Source organism: Macaca thibetana, chromosome 4, assembly GCF_024542745.1.
Source record: "Macaca thibetana thibetana isolate TM-01 chromosome 4, ASM2454274v1, whole genome shotgun sequence".
Classification (NCBI taxonomy): domain Eukaryota; kingdom Metazoa; phylum Chordata; class Mammalia; order Primates; family Cercopithecidae; genus Macaca; species Macaca thibetana.
In genome coordinates, this window is record NC_065581.1 from 159,448,145 (window position 1) to 159,463,950 (window position 15,806).

Here is a 15,806-nt window from a genome sequence, read left to right on the forward strand (position 1 = left end):
AAATAGCCCGACGGGGAGAAACTTTCTTACAGTCACGAACCATATGACTCCTACAACTCCATCTTTGGAGGCGCCGGTGTGTTCTGAGTCCAGGGCAGATCTGATGAATAATTTTCCTGCTTCTCACCATAGAATATCTCCCTGCCTCACAGGATCAAGTCCAAGCCCCAAACCTGCGGTTCGGGGACCTACATTCTGCATCCTACCCACAGCTTCAGCTGAGGCTCATGTGGGTGGTACCTGGAACACCAGCAGCAGGGGCTGCCTCCACACACTGGGTCGTGCACACCGGTGCCTTTGCTCATGCAGTCCTGGGGCGTAGGACGCCTCCTCTTGCTCCTCCTTGCCTTGCTCATATCTGCCCATTCTTCAATTCTTCACTGGTATCATCTCTTCCGGGAAGCCTCCTCCGGGTCTGTGTGCCCTGATAGCTTTCTTCCCTATATTATTTTATTAAAGAGATCTGTTTATGTGTCTATCTCTAAACTGTTTACAAGCTAAGTTTTTGTTTGTTTGTGTTTTATTTATTTTTTTTGAGACGGAGTCTCACTCTGTCACCCAGGCTGAAGTGCAGTGGTGCAATCTTGGCTCACTGCAACCTCCACCTCCTGGGTTCAATTGATTCTTGTGTCTCAGCCTCCCGAGTAGCTGGGATCACAGGTGCCTGCCACCACACCGAGCTATTTTTTTTTTTGTATTTTTACTAGAGACAGAGTTTCACAATGTTAGCCAGGCTGGTCTTGAACTCTTGAACTCAAGTGATCTGCCAGCCTTGGCTTCCCAAAATGCTGGGATTACAGGTGTGAGTCACTGCACCCGGCTTACAAGCTAAGTTTTAATTCGGCAAATATTTATTGTCCAGGCACTCTTCTGCGATTGGAGCCTAGACAGTCAAGGTCCCTGATCTCATCGGCTTATGTTCTAAATGGCGACAGACAGCAAACATGTAAATGAACAAATTAAGCAATGATCTGGGAAGGAGGTGGTGCTATGAAATTATTATTAAACTGGTGGGTGGGACTCGTTGGTTAAAGGGGGAAGCAGATGCTGAGATGGAAAGGGAGGAAGGCAGGCTGGGCAGAGGAGAAGCCCAGCTCAGGCACAGCCTGAGAGGCCTCAGCTGATGCCCAGGAGCTCCAGGGCTGGGGCAGCTCTCAGGGTGGTCCTGAATTTGGTTAGTGGGTTGGGTATTATGACCACCTCCAAGCAGCAGTCATGGGACAGGAGCTCTCTGGGGAAGGGTAGGGAGCCAGAACTAACTCTCTTGGCAGAGGTGATTGCCCAGAGAGCTCAAGGCCATCCGCAGGCAGGCCCCCTGCAGAGGAAATGGCAGTGCTTCCCCCTCCAGAGGTCGGATGGTGCTGACAGCGCCCCCCACAGGAGGGCAGGGGTCTTTGGCAGGGTGGTAAGGGGCGGTCTCACTGAGAAGAGGTCAGCTGGGCTGAGATCTGAAAGACAGGAAGGAGCCACCCATGGGCAATGACGACACAGAAGTGTCCTGGGGAGGACTGAGGGAGTGGGAGTGGGACCCGTGTGGTTGCAATGTCAGTGGGGACCCCCAGGGAGAAGGGCAGGACTCACCTTGCCTTTGAGAAGTCTACGCGTCTATGTAGAGGATGGATCGTAAATATGCGAGAGTGGAAGCAAGAGCCCCTTTGGGAGGCGGTACTTGGAAGAGGAGGTGGGCAAGCAGGGCACTGGCTGGGGATGTGGAGTCAGAGCTGGGCAGATGCTGGATCAGAGCACGAGGAAGGCCGTGGTGACCGGGGCGTAAGGAAATGGGTAGAATGAAGGATGAGCTTTAGCTTAGTGGCTTGAGGAACTGGGCGGTGCTGTTGACTGAGGTGGGGTGCACTCTAGAGGAAAAGGTTTTCTAGGAGCAGCTAGCACTCTGCTTTGTAAAATTTGAGCTGTCCATTGAACAATCAGTGGAGACATTAAGGAAGCAGCTGGCTATTTGAGTTGGACCCGGGGATGAGATGAGGGTGGGGTGTAGATTTGGGAGCCATCAGTACAGGGATAGTATTTAAGGCCACAAGACTGTGTTATGTGTCACAAAGGCGAAGTGTCTCAGGTGTCCCCACAAGCTGATAGTAAGTGCTGAACCAAACAACCACGGAGGAGAGAAACAGAAAGCAACAGGTCCAGGCTCGCTGACCACTTCCTTTTTTTTTTTTTTTTTTTTTTTTTTTGGAGACAGAGTCTCGCTCCGTCGCTCAGGCTGGGGTACAATGGCGTGATCTCAGCTCACTGCACATTCTGCCTCCCAGGTTCAAGTAATTCTCCTGCCTCAGGTTCCCAAGTAGTTGGGACTACAGGCATGCACCACCATGCCCAGCTAACTTCTCTATTTTTAGTGGAGACAGGGCTTCCCCATGTTGGCCAGGTTGGTCTCGAACTCCTGACCTCAGGTGATCCACCGGCCTTGGCCTCCCAAAGTGCTGGGATTACCGGTGTGAGCCACCACACCCAGCCTCACTGACCACGTCTTATCTTGCAAACTGCCACTACCAGAGCCTGGGCTAACGAGGAGGCCACTAAGGTATGGACTCTAGACCCACTGGGTAAATTCTCCACCTGCCGTGCCTGTGAAGCCTGCCAGAAGAGGGAGCATGGGTGGGTGTTTAAGGAGCCCCACTGAAGACAGAGACCTGGCTGATTCTTACCAATTGTTTCTCTGAGGTTATACAACACACATGTTTATTACAGAAAAGCACACAAAGAAATAAAGTCCTCTTTGACCCTATCATGCCTAGAGCTACTCACTATGACATGGTAACATCTTGCTTCCAGTCTTTTTCTTCTGATTCTATTTCTTCCCATATATACACTTATTTCCAAACTGACATCATGTACCACTTGCTTTGAAATTCTGATTTCTCACTTAGGATGGATGTAAACCTTTCCGCCATGCCTTCATAACTTCTTCATCCACACGAACCAGCACACGTCTCCGTGTGCTCCTCCTGCCCATCCTGTGAGGAAGTCCCATTGAAATCCATCTTATGAGTGAGGAAACTGGTGCTCACACAGCCACAGTCCATGGCAGAGTCCTAACTCCTGCAACACTGCAATGTGGGGCTGTGTGATGCTTTACCATGGATTTATCAAAAAATAAACCAATCTTTCTCATACTGAAGCCATTAGACACTTAGATGATTTTGAGTTTACTATACTATAAATAATGCTGCAGTTGGCACCTTTTTTCCTAAAATGTGTGTGGGGGTGGGGAGGGTGTTTGTATATTATATATTTCAGGTTATTTCTTTAGGATAGATTTTCAGAGGTAGAATTATTGGGTCAAATAATATAAAGTCTTTATATATGTATTGCCAAAGTGGTTTCCAGAAAAGTTACGCTAACTTATGATGTCCTCACCAACCTTGAGAATCATTATTAAAAAACAAAACAAACAAAAAATTAAGGCCGTGCACGGTGGCTCACACTTTGGGAGGCCAAGGCGGGTAGATCACCTGAGATCAGGAGTTCGAGACCAACTTGGCCGACATACAGTGAAACCCCATCTCTACTAAAAAATCCAAAAATTAGCTGGGCGTGTTGGCATATACCTGTAGTCCCAGCTACTTGGGAAGCTGAGGCAGGAGAATCTCTTGAATTCGGGAGGTGGAGGTTGCAATGAGCCGAGATCGCGCCATTGCACCCCAGCCTGGGCGACAGATCAAGACTGTCTAATCTCTGTGCTTTACACCCTTGTCAGTGAAATACCAGGCCTGTGATCCCAAACCATCATACCTCTTCTCCTGGGAAGGGCCCTTCCGTGTTCTTTCCCTCCCATTTCTCAGTGCAACCTGCTAACCAGTGAGTGGCGGTGGAAACTAGAGAAGCTCTTTCCTTCTATCCCATCGATGCCTTCTGCTCTTTATAGGTGCATGCCAATCCCTGCATTTTCTAGGAGCATTGCTGCATGCAACGGAATAATAAGGACATGCTGGGTAAATTCTTTATTTTCTCTGCAGGAAGCCACTGATCCAGCACTAAGGATTTGGACTGAGCTAAGCCAGCACCTGCGGCTCTGGGATGTGTTCAAGCACACTCTTGTTTGCATTAATGAAGACTTCCCGAAGGGCACAACTGAAAAGAGAGAGGCTTGAGTGCCCATCCTAGGATGGCCGGGCTTCCCTCCCGCAAGTCAGCTCTGGGCAACCTGCCAGCCAGGGCATTGCTGATGCTCATTGAGGAGAAGCTGGGAGAGGCTGCAGCTGGCTTCATGTCATCGCTCATCTGTGACAGCGCTGCTGACTCTGCCTTTTGCACACATACAAGTGCATCGCATTGAGAACAGGCTCTCTGACCACTGGTTGTGATGGCTTTGCCCTGAGTGGCATGTCCAGGATAGACAGCAGGAAGTCCCCCATTGATACTGAGTCATCAGGGGCAGGCCACAGGGATCTTTAAATATAGACGAGAGTTTAATTTTGAATAATGTTGCAAAGCTGGGGAAGGCTACAGACTGACGGCTGGCAGACAACAGGGTCAGATGGTGCAGCCTCAGTGCTGGGGAAGGTTCACCAGGGAGGATGGAGAAACCACAGCTGCCTCCTGACTGCCACTTATCCTCAACCACCTTCCATATCTTGGTTCTAGTTTCTATATTTATTCCCTTTCCAACCACATAAATGCTAACTGTGTGCCTCACATAGCCATGGAACTACTCACTCATTAAATATTTCTGTGTAGCAAAAACAATAATAATAATGATAATGGGTAACATTTCTCAAGGGGTTACCCAACACACCAGGCACCTTCAGACAGCATCTCATTTAATCCTGGGATCCCTGACTGGCATGATTCTCCCCACAGAGCCCACGACATCCTCATTCTCTGCTCAGCACCGACTCACCATTTTTTTCCACTGGTACATGGCAGCGGGGACAGGGCTTCGTGGTTTTCTTGATGGTTTCTTTGGAGGCTTCTTCCCAACGAGCCTGCTCTGCGGCTCTTTCATCAACTCTGTAGGCCTGGGTAAGCAAAGAGGAAAGGCATTTAATCTCAGCTTTCTGTTACTGGGATCAGGGTTTAGGTTCCCTGTACGCTGGTACAGGAAATTCTTGAAGACAGGAGTGCCTTCGGGCAAGAAGCCTAAATATCAATGCACTTGACAAATGCTAGACAGCTACTGGGCAGATGGGGATGCTGTCCCTGGCATGTGGCGTATGCGTTGGAGCGGGGAAGAGATTGTTCGGTTTTGTAGTGTGAGCTCCTCTATTCTGTTGTTTTGCGTAATTGTAATAAATAACACCTATCAGGTGCTTAATATGCAGGCAAGGTGATCAGTGCTCAAATACACTTCTCATTAGACACTCCGTCAGATGTGAAGTGAGTGTCTAGTTTTTATTTCACATCGAGGATTAGACAGGTGAAAACATGGCCCAAAGCTGGTAAGAGGGAGCATCTGTGTGACTCCGGATTCTTTGCTTTTAAACTTTGCTCTACATCTTGTTATCCTTCCTTGCACCTGGCAAATGGGGAACTCCAAATGTTGTCACAGAAGAGACAGGAGCAAAAACAGGAAATGAAGTCGATGTGCCAGAGAGGGCAGTGGGAGCTGTGAGTGAAGATTGTGGCTCTGGAGCCGGCTGTCTGGTTCAAATCCCAGCTCCACCCAGAGGGGCGACTCTGGAAACATTCCCTACGCTCTCTCACAGTCCTCATCTCTTCGATGAAATGCCTTGTGCATTGGGGGTATGGAGGACTCCAGTGTGGCAAGCTTTTAAATACGTTTGCTGACCTTTTTCATGTCACCGAGAGCTGGGTGGTGCCTGCACCATCATGTATAAGGAGGTTTTCTGGTGGGAGTGGAAGCAAGAGGTCCTGGGCTGGCTGTGGTTGGCATCTGTGACCTTAAGGACCAGTCATTTGGGGATTATCCCCAGATAAGATGAAGCATCACCAAAAACATGAATCCAAACGTTGTCATTTCACTTTCGAATTCCAAACCTTTTTGAAATGTTAGAGTTTTTGAATCTTTGTGGATGAAGTATCATGGTGAGAATAACTGTGCTGCATTTAATAGTGTCTTTAGGAATTAGTGCTCATGTTTCTGTTATTTCCGTGGAAAGTGAATTCTTCCAGGAACAAGATCACGCTTCAGAAATCCTCACATCTTATTTCTGGCATAGCATCTGATACACAGCAGGTGCTTAGTGCATTTTAGCCAAGGGAATGAATGAATGACACAGCCCAGGAAGGCACTACACTTTCAGCCATCCAGAATAGGACCCTGTGAAATGGGAAGGGCATGTGGGTGCATCCCTGACAGTGGTGGGGGCACCACAGACAAGCTTTGCCTAGGGCTGGTCACTGGGTGAAGCCAATTTCATTTCTGTTAATGAGCCATCATGGGCACGAAGGAAACATGCTTTGATAACTGCCAGAGTGTCACGTGATTTGTGAATACTTTGTTAGAATAACACGGAGTCAGCTGCTAGAAGGCAACGGTAGGTGAATGAGTGCTTCCTTTGCTAAGATCCACTCACAGCAGAGGCCCAGTGAGGGCGCTGTGGTTAGTGAGGGCCATTTCACAACTTGGTAACTAGGTATGTGTCTTCACAACGCATCTTCCAGTCACCAGAGTCACGTGTGGTCCTAACTGTCAGTGACACGTAGCAAACACCCATCCCCCCCACCGACGTGCACCCCAGTGCCACCCCTGCCTCATGTTCCTTGCTATTCTTTTTCAGGTCTAGGAGTCTGTAGCTCTGTAGCAGTGGTTTACAACTGCTTGCTGGTGGCAAGTTGGCAAGTCATACAAATTGGAGAAAAATACAATTTTACTTATTAGAAAATAATTTCAAAATGCCATTTTTTAGCAAAACATGGCATTCTGCATGCAAAGGGCAATTTCTCCCAGGTCCACACACCTAAAAATGCTGGATCAAATATGGAAAAAAATCTTTTATAAACATGTGGCTGATAGGGTGGGAAGGTAAAGGAAATCCTTAAAGACAGTAAATCCTCCTGGTTTGGGAGGAAGGAGCCTGGCATTTGCTGTGGGGCTATCTTCTTAGTCCCGGGTCCCCATCATCCAGGTCGTCCCAGGCCCTAAGGGCACAGGCAGGAGACAAAGCCTCTGGCTGAAGCAGGGTGGGAGGTAGAATCCAGTTTTACTACACACAGAGGACCTGGACTCCTGAGGGTGACGTTCTTAGTGGAGGAAGCCAGGGTGAAAGCCTGCCCAGAAGAGAGAATTGATAGATACATGCTGAGACCACTCAGGCTGGGTTCTGTGATGCAGCAGGTTTGGAAAACATTTCTCTGAACATTCCTAATCATCAGGCCTTGGACACGAGGATTGGTGAAAAGAATTCATCCTATCTGATTAGCTTTAAAAAACCTCAAGCCAAAAATTAATTTGAAATATTACCAGATTGGCAGTATACCCTGGAACCAAGCGGAAGCAAAAATATCTTTTGTGGTGCACAGCATGTAAAAAAGCCAAACCTCAAAGAAATTACACAAATAAAATTCTAAGAAATCTGGGATCACAATAAAAAAGTTAAAAAGTCACCTAATACAGGAGAAAACTAGCTACATGAGTGAAAGTCACAGAATTACAGAAACTGCAGAATCTAACCAGCAAAGGTTGTAGATATTGGAATGGTCAGAGACAGAGTACTGGCCAGGTGTAGTGGCTCACACCTGTAATCCCAGCAGTTTGGGAGGCTGAGGCGGGTGGATCACTTGAGGCTGGGGGTTCGAGACCAGCCTGGCCAACATGGTGAAACCTTGTATCTGCTAAAAACACAACAATTAGCCAAGCGTGGTGGCGTGCACCTGTAGTCCCAGCTACTTGGGAGGCTGAGGCCAGAGAAGAACCTGAGAGGCAGAGGTTGCAGTGAGCTGAGATTTTGTCACTGCATTCCAGCCCCAGTGATGGAGTGGGACTTTGTCTCAAAAAAACCCAACTGAGTATAAACTAAATATGTTTCTTATGTTTAAATAAATAAAGGTCATGATAATGGAATAAGAGACTGTCACAATTAACTAGGAAGATGTGAAAAAGAAACAAATTTCTTTGTTTTGTCCATTTTTCTGGACAGGAAACACTAATAATTAAAATTAGAAACTCAGTTGATGAGTTACATAGCAAATTAGATACAAATGAAGAGAGAATTTGTGAACTGAAAGATGGAGCTGAAGAAATTACATAAAATGCCAAGAAGTAAAAAATATGAAAAGGAGATTAAGAGATGGGGGGATAAGGTGAGAAGGTCCAATGTTTTTTCTAATTAGAGTTCTAGAAGGAAATAACAAAGAGCATGAGAGAGAAACAGTGTTTGGAGAGAATGGCAAAAAAAAAAAAAAAAAAAAAAAAAAAATTATCTACAAAGAAGTTACAATTATTTCCCCAGCTGATTTCTCAATGCATGGGTGCTGGCAGACAGTGATGGTATCTTCAAAGCACTGACAGAAAATACCAGCCCACTTAGAATTCTATCCAAGCAAAATTAATTTTTAAGAATGAGCATAAATAAAAACACAGTCATAAAAAACAGCATTTCCCATCAACAGAAGTTCACTAAAGAAACATGGATTTGGGAGGCTGAGGCAGGCAGATCACGAGGTCAGGAGTTTGAGACCATCCTGAGCAACATGGTGAAACGCCATCTCTACTAAAAATACAAAAATTAGCTGGGCATGGTGGTGGGCGCCTGTAGTCCCAGCTACTCAGGAGGCTGAGGCAGGAGAATTGCTTGAACTCGGGAGGCGGAGGTTGCAGTGAGCCAAGATCGTGCCACTGCACTCCAGCCTAGGTGACAGAACGAGACTCCGTCTCAAAAAAAAAAAAAAAAAAAAGAAAAAGAAAAAAAAAGAAACATGGAATTAGGAAAAGTCCAGAAGGAGCCAGGAGTTGCAAGAAGAAACTGTGAGAAGAGAAAATGGGTAATGTTTGGTAAGTCACAGGAAATACTCATTATATAAAACTGTAAATGATGCTTAATTTGCTGGTTTTAAAAAAGAAAAAATGCAAGTAGGCTGGGTGTGGTGGCTCACACCTGTAATCCCAGCACTTTGGGAGGCCAAGGTGGGTGGATCACCTGAGGTCAGGAGTTCGAGATCAGCCTGGCCAACATAACAAAACCCGTCTCTACTAAAAATACAAAAATTAGCTGGGCGTGGTGCACATGCTACTCGAGAGACTGAGGCCAGAGAATCGCTTGAACCTGGAAGGTGGAGATTGCAGTGAGCTGAGATGGTGCCAGTACACTTCGGCCTGGCTAATGGAGTGAGACTTTGTCTCAAAAAAAAAAAAAAAAAAAAAAAAAAAAAAAAAAAGAATAGTACGGAAGTGTGAGAACTGGATGATTCTAACGTGCTGGCATGATTCAGGCAGAGGGTCATTAGAGTTTTTTACATTAATATATGTGTACATTCTAGGGTAATCAATAAAATAAAAGAGAAAGCAATTTACTTCTAAACAAGGAAAAATACAGTGGAAAGGCAGACAAAAGAGTTAGTCAAAAGAAAGGCAAGAAGTAAAACTATTGAAATGTAGAAAGTAATAGAAAGTATAAAATAAAATGGCAGAAATGACTGTAAATATCCCAGCACTCACAACCTATGTGGACAGATTATCACTGGGCAGGGCTTGCTAAACTCTAGAGTCTTAGCACTTATCTGGGAGGCCTTGTCTGCAGGAGGAGCATTCAGGGGCTGAAGTTTCTGGCTCAGGTGTGTGCACACCTAAAGCCTTTGTTACATGTTGCCAAGTTAAGAGCATTTTCAACTGGGTGAATACAATGTTTATTCTAACAAAGGATGTTACAGTCAGCCCAAGAGAAAGATTCAGAGCTCGACTTCCAGAAACCTCCTGCCTGTCAATAGCACATTACTGGAGGGGAATTAAGAACTGGAAACTTGCAAATTTATATTAATATGCTTAATTCTTTCCAGGAAGATTAAAATGATGGCAAAGGAAGAGAAATAATTGCTTCCCAAAATACCAATTTTCTCTGACTTCTGATCCCCAGAGCACACAAAGCAGAGTGTAACTTGTAGGCCCACCAGAAAGCAACTAGGATTTCCCAAAAGGGCTCTGGATCTAACACCTCCAGCAGCAAACGTCCTTCAAATCAGGGCACTGCAAGCTTAATACCTAGGAGTGATTACAAAAGACTCCCCATGTAAACATTTCCACACTAGTGTGCACTGAGCTACTGGATGGGCCAATTCACCCAGCGGAGAGGGAGGTAGCTAGGAGGGTTTGATCCCTAGACTGGAAGAGAGAAAACTGAGAGCACCACTTTCTGTTTTCACCTGCAAGGATATGTACCATTATCATTTCCTTCACAGACTCTGCACTGGGGCCAACGTTACTTCTTCCCCGGATCAACATGTTGAAATCCTACCCACCAAGGTGATGCTATTGGGAGGTGGGGCCTTTGGGAGGTGATTAGGTCATGAGGGTGGAGCCCTTATGAAGGGATTCATGCCCTTATTAAAGGGACCCCAGAGAGCTCTCTTGCGTCTTCCACTATGAGGAGATCCTGTGAGAAGCCAGCAGTTTGCAGCCAGGAAGAGAGACCTCCCCAGATCTACAGCCTGAGGTTGAGGCTTGCTGGGCTGAGCTTGGGTTCCTGCAAGCCATGGGCAGCAGTGTGGGTGGAGAGGCACCCTCATGTCCACCCCACAGGACACCGGAGCTCATGTGAGCCAAGGAGTCAAGGACCCCCACATGGAGATGCCCACACTGAAGGTCAGAGACAGAGGAGAAAGCCCGGGGAAGAGAAAATACCCCAAACCCTAGGGAAGAACCAAAATGCTGATAGCGCAAAATGGTTTTTAGTACTGTGAAAGCAAACTAAGTATGACCTAAGAAGGACTCTATACTTCTGTATTTGAGTCCTTGTGGTCGAACTTAGCAAGACTGAAAACCCAACTTAGGAGTGTGTCTAACTTAATAGGTAGACAGGATTGACAGCCTAACTTTAGAGTATGCATCTGTAACAATAGCTGGGTCTTGGCCAATCCCAGCAGCCATGCTTCAGCCACTCATACACTGCTGAGTGTTCGAACTGTGTTCACATAAGGCCAACGCCAACCTGTAACCAACCCGGCTATTTCTGTACCTCACTTCCGATTTCTGTACGTCACTTCGCTTTTCGTCTATAAATTTGTTCTGACCACGAGACACCCTTGGAGTCTCTGAATCTGCTGTAATTGTGGAGGCTATCCAATTTACGAATCGCTTTTTTGTTTTTTTCTTGCTCAATTAAACTCTGCTAAATGTAACGTGTCTGAAGTTTTAACAGTACCAGGCTACGGGAGTGTTTTTTAGCCAGCAGGACAGCCGGCTAACTTTTTTGAAAGTGGGTAACTTTCTTTCATAGTCGGGGTGGGGTTCATTCTGACCTCCTGGGACTGACAGGGGCCCAGGTAGATCATGGCCTTGATTGCAGAGTTAGGGGTTAAGGTGTAGAAAACTGATGAGGTGTGTCTTTTTTTTTTTTTTTTTCTGGTAGACAATATGTGCTCAAAAGTTATGGTTTTATTCCTCCACAGGGCATGAAGCAGTTGTTATCTAACTTAGAAGTCAAATTTCAGCATTCCGTTCCCAATGAACAACATGGCATTCTGTTCCTCCAACACTACTTGGGCTGATTTTCCCATTAATTTGATGACTCAGACCTCGGCACGGGCTAACACAGAACTGTGTAGGCATGGTGCTGTGACAGCTGCAGGGTGTTAGAGGGAGGGGTGGCCAGCGGGTCCGGCATCCCGGTGCCCAGGAGGGGAAGGCTTTGAAGAAGAAAACTAAGGACACTTCTGTTACATAAGGAAGGGCACTGTGTGGCAGGGGCTCTGCCCACATCATGGAATGTAGTAATTGCAGCATCCCTGAAGGACGGAGCTTGTCATTAACTATTTCCGCTGGAGAAATCAGAGTCTCGGGAACTAAGTAACTTAAGACCGAGGCTGCCTGGCCTGCGAGCGGCCGGTTCAGAATCGGAGCCCCGAGCTGCCTGGGTTCATACTCCAGCCCCTGCAGCCTCGATTTCTTCCTGTCATTATCAAGTCACACGCTACAAAGAGGGCTAAGGGACTAAGGCTAAGATGCTGTCATGGAGATCTGGAGGTCCCTGGGGACTTCTGAGAGAGCAGTTTTCAAACCGCTTGTGGCCAGGCACGGTGGCTCACACCTGTAATCCCAGCACTCTGGGAGGCCAGTGCGGGCAGTCAGGAGTTCAAGACCAGCCTGGGTCATATATATATATATACACACACACACATATTTATATACATGTGTGTATATATACACACACACACATATATATACACACACACACATATATATGGCAACCTCAGTCTTAAGTTTTATATATATACGTGTGTGTGTGTGTGTGTGTGTGTGTGTATGCTGGGCCTGGTGGCACATACCTATAGTCCCAGCTACTCAGGAGGCTGAGGCATAAGAATCACTTGAATCCAGAAGGTGGGGGTTGCAGTGAGCTGAGCTCATGCCACTGCACTCCAGACTGGGTGACAGAGCAAGACTCTGTCTCAAAACAACAAAAACAACCGCCACCACCACCACCACCCAGCTTGTGGTAAAGGCAGTGGGAGAAACTGCCCAGCCCCGCTCCCCTCACTGCAGCAGCCTTCCTGCCCTCCACTTGCCTGCTTCCCCTGGCACCAGTGTTGCACCTCCATTCCCAGCTGCCCACCGCCCTTCTGTCCTGGGCCATCACTGCTGCCCCACCGGTTCTGCCTTCCCCAACCTACTGAAAGTGCTTTCAAGAAGGACACCAGGAGGCCCCGGCTGCCAAAGCTCATACCCTTTGTCATCATCTCCAACTGTTCCACTGCACCTAACATGTGGGACAGGTCCTCAAGAAGGCCCTTGGAGTTCCTGCCCTTCTCACAGGAATAGCGTCACAGCTATTCCTGTGCTTCCTTTTTTTTTTTTATTTTTTTATTTTTGAGACAGAGTCTTGCTCTGTCGCCCAGGCTGGAGTGCAGTGGCGTGATCTCAGCTCACTGCAAGCTCCGCCTCCCGGGTTTACGCCATTCTCCTGCCTCAGCCTCCCAAGTAGCTGGGACTACAGGCGCCCGCCACCTCGCCCGGCTAGTTTTTTGTATTTTTTAGTAGAGACGGGGTTTCACCGTGTTAGCCAGGATGGTCTTGATCTCCTGACCTCGTGATCCGCCCGTCTCGGCCTCCCAAAGTGCTGGGATTACAGGCTTGAGCCACTGCGCCTGGCTATTCCTGTGCTTCCTATCCTCACCCAGTGGATCCACGGGGAAGGAGGGGAGTCCCAGACCCAGTGACTGCTGCCGACCCCACGGACCCTGGGGAGCGGGAGAAGCAACTCTAGGACACCTTGTGAGTGGGTGGTGCCCAGACTACTGGTTTAGACCTTTGACTGCCACTGCCGAGACGGGATTTCTACCAGGATGAGCACATCTTTGCTTTGCTTCCTTCATGAGTGTCTTAATGTTGATGTTTAAATCCTTCTGGAGTCATCTCAAGCAGTGGCCGGGTGTCCACGGGTTCAGTCAGGATCACCAACGGGATTCTAAAAATGATGCCGAGGCTTGTGTTCAGACCCTGGAGATTTGGATTCAGTAGGTCTGTGGCGTGGTATAGAAATTAGAATCCTTAAAAATGCCCCAAGGGGTGGCGAGGGGCGGGAGATTTGGGAACCATTCATCCTCTAGAGGACGATTCTCCCTTAGGGCCTGCAGAGGAACATGGTGAGCTGGGTAACTTACCCTCTGTTCTCGCCTTAGTCATCAAGCTCTAAAGCAATGCCTGCTCACTGTGCTGCCAGGACGGGAAGGTTTTGTAATTCAGCATCACCGCCCGATTGTGCAATAAAGTGTGGCTCTCACAGGGCAGTGTAACAGTTAGGTAATTGCATGGAACTCTGTGCCTGTCTACTGCTCACCCATGGCGGGAGGAATTGCATGCATGCGTGTGTGTGTGCACGCGTGGTGGAGGTCGGGGTGGAACAGGACAAGTCTCTCTCCTAACATACTTCATGGCTGAAAATAGCAATTTCATATATATATGAAATGTCTATAATATACTTATATATAGATATATAGTCCCAGCTACTCGGGAGGCTGAGATGGGAGAATGACATGAACCCGGGAGGCGGAGCTTGCAGTGAGCTGAGATCTCGCCACTGCACTCCAGCCTGGGCGACAGAGCAAGACTCCGTCTCAAAAATAAAGCCGAATTAGTGCCCAGGAGACACATTGATATGTATTGAAGCTAGAATAACTTGAGGAACTGCGTATGTGTTATCTTTCCTGCTTTAAGAGAAACTTATGCCGGGCGCGGTGGCTCAAGCCTGTAATCCCAGCACTTTGGGAGGCCGAGACGGGCGGATCACGAGGTCAGGAGATCGAGACCATCCTGGCTAACACAGTGAAACCCCGTCTCTACTAAAAAATACAAAAAACTAGCCGGGCGCAGTGGTGGGCGCCTGTAGTCCCAACTACTCGGGAGGCTGAGGCAGGAGAATGGTGGGAACCCGGGAGGCGGAGCTTGCAGTGAGCTGAGATCCGGCCACTGCACTCCAGCCTGGGTGGCAGAGCGAGACTCCGTCTTAAAAAAAAAAAAAAAAAAAAAGAGAAACTTATTTGTGATTATAGGAAACTTATATGTGATTATAGGAAATATATTCATATGATTATAGGAAATATATTTCATATATATATATAGAGCGAGAAGCAAAATTCCCTCAGAAAGGTAAGGTACTGGCCTGATCGTCCATCTGTGGCTCAAGAGAAATAACCTCACAAGGGTCATCATGAGTAAGATCAACACACAAGCAGCTCCACACAGAGCCAGGTGCACCCTGAATGGTAACCATGTGTTTTCTATGATCACCATCATTATTATTTTGTTATTGTAATCATCACGATCAACTCTAAAGAGATGGGAATATGAGACTATGGGAGTTTGTACACATGGAAAAGACCACTGAAGGCCTGGACTGGCCTTAAGTATCCTTTAAAAACAAGTATGGGAGGCCAAGGCAGGAGGATCACTTGAGTCTAGGAGTTCAAGGCCAGACTGGGCAATATAATGAGACCCTGTCTCTATAAACACACACACACAAAAACTCCACAGGTAAATCAAAATGTACTTATATAGGTTTTAAAAGCCGAATTAGGCCGGGCACGGTGGCTCAAGCCTGTAATCCCAGCACTTTGGGAGGCTGAGGCGGGTGGGTCACGAGGTCAGGAGATCACGACCATCCTGGCTAACACGGTGAAACCCCATCTCTACTAAACACACACACACACACACACAAAGTTAGCCAGGCATGGTGGCAGGCACCTGTTGTCCCAGCTACTGGGGAGGTTGAGATAGGAGAATGACATGAACCCAGGAGGTGGAGCTTGCAGTGAGCTGAGATCTCGCCACTGTACTCCAGCCTGGGCAACAGAGCAAGACTCCATCTCAAAAATAAAGCCGAATTAGTGCCCAGGAGACACACTGATATATATTGAAGCTAGAATAACTTGAGGAACTGCATATGTGTTATCTTTCCTGCTTTAAGAAAAACTTGTGACACCTGTGTAGCCAATAATTAGACAAGTATATTCTAATCCTAAAAATCAATTTAAGCCTATTTTCCAAAAAAGAGCAGATTGCCATTAATCACGAAAACAGAGTTGGCTTAATTCAGCTATGAATGCTTTCAGGTGAATGGCAGCTTTTAAACGTCAGCCTTCTCATCAATGCTCGCCTGTCTTCTCACAGACACTGAAACCTTCCACCTCTGCAGACAGCAGCCTTCCTGGCTCACAGTCAAGCAGGTGGGCCGGTT

The 15,806-nt window shown here is 47.2% G+C and overlaps 1 protein-coding gene across 4 annotated transcripts in view; it reads right to left on the bottom strand.

Annotated features, from left to right (window-relative positions):
* The window catches only part of PRKN (parkin RBR E3 ubiquitin protein ligase), a 1,383,066-nt gene that overhangs the window by 7,039 nt on the left and 1,360,221 nt on the right, over positions 1-15,806 (bottom strand). For all 4 annotated transcript variants that reach the window (XM_050789300.1, XM_050789297.1, XM_050789298.1 and 1 more), the window contains one exon: positions 4,862-4,979. In XM_050789300.1, coding sequence (XP_050645257.1) covers positions 4,862-4,979 — 118 coding nt within the window. The remainder of the gene's footprint in view (positions 1-4,861; positions 4,980-15,806) is intronic.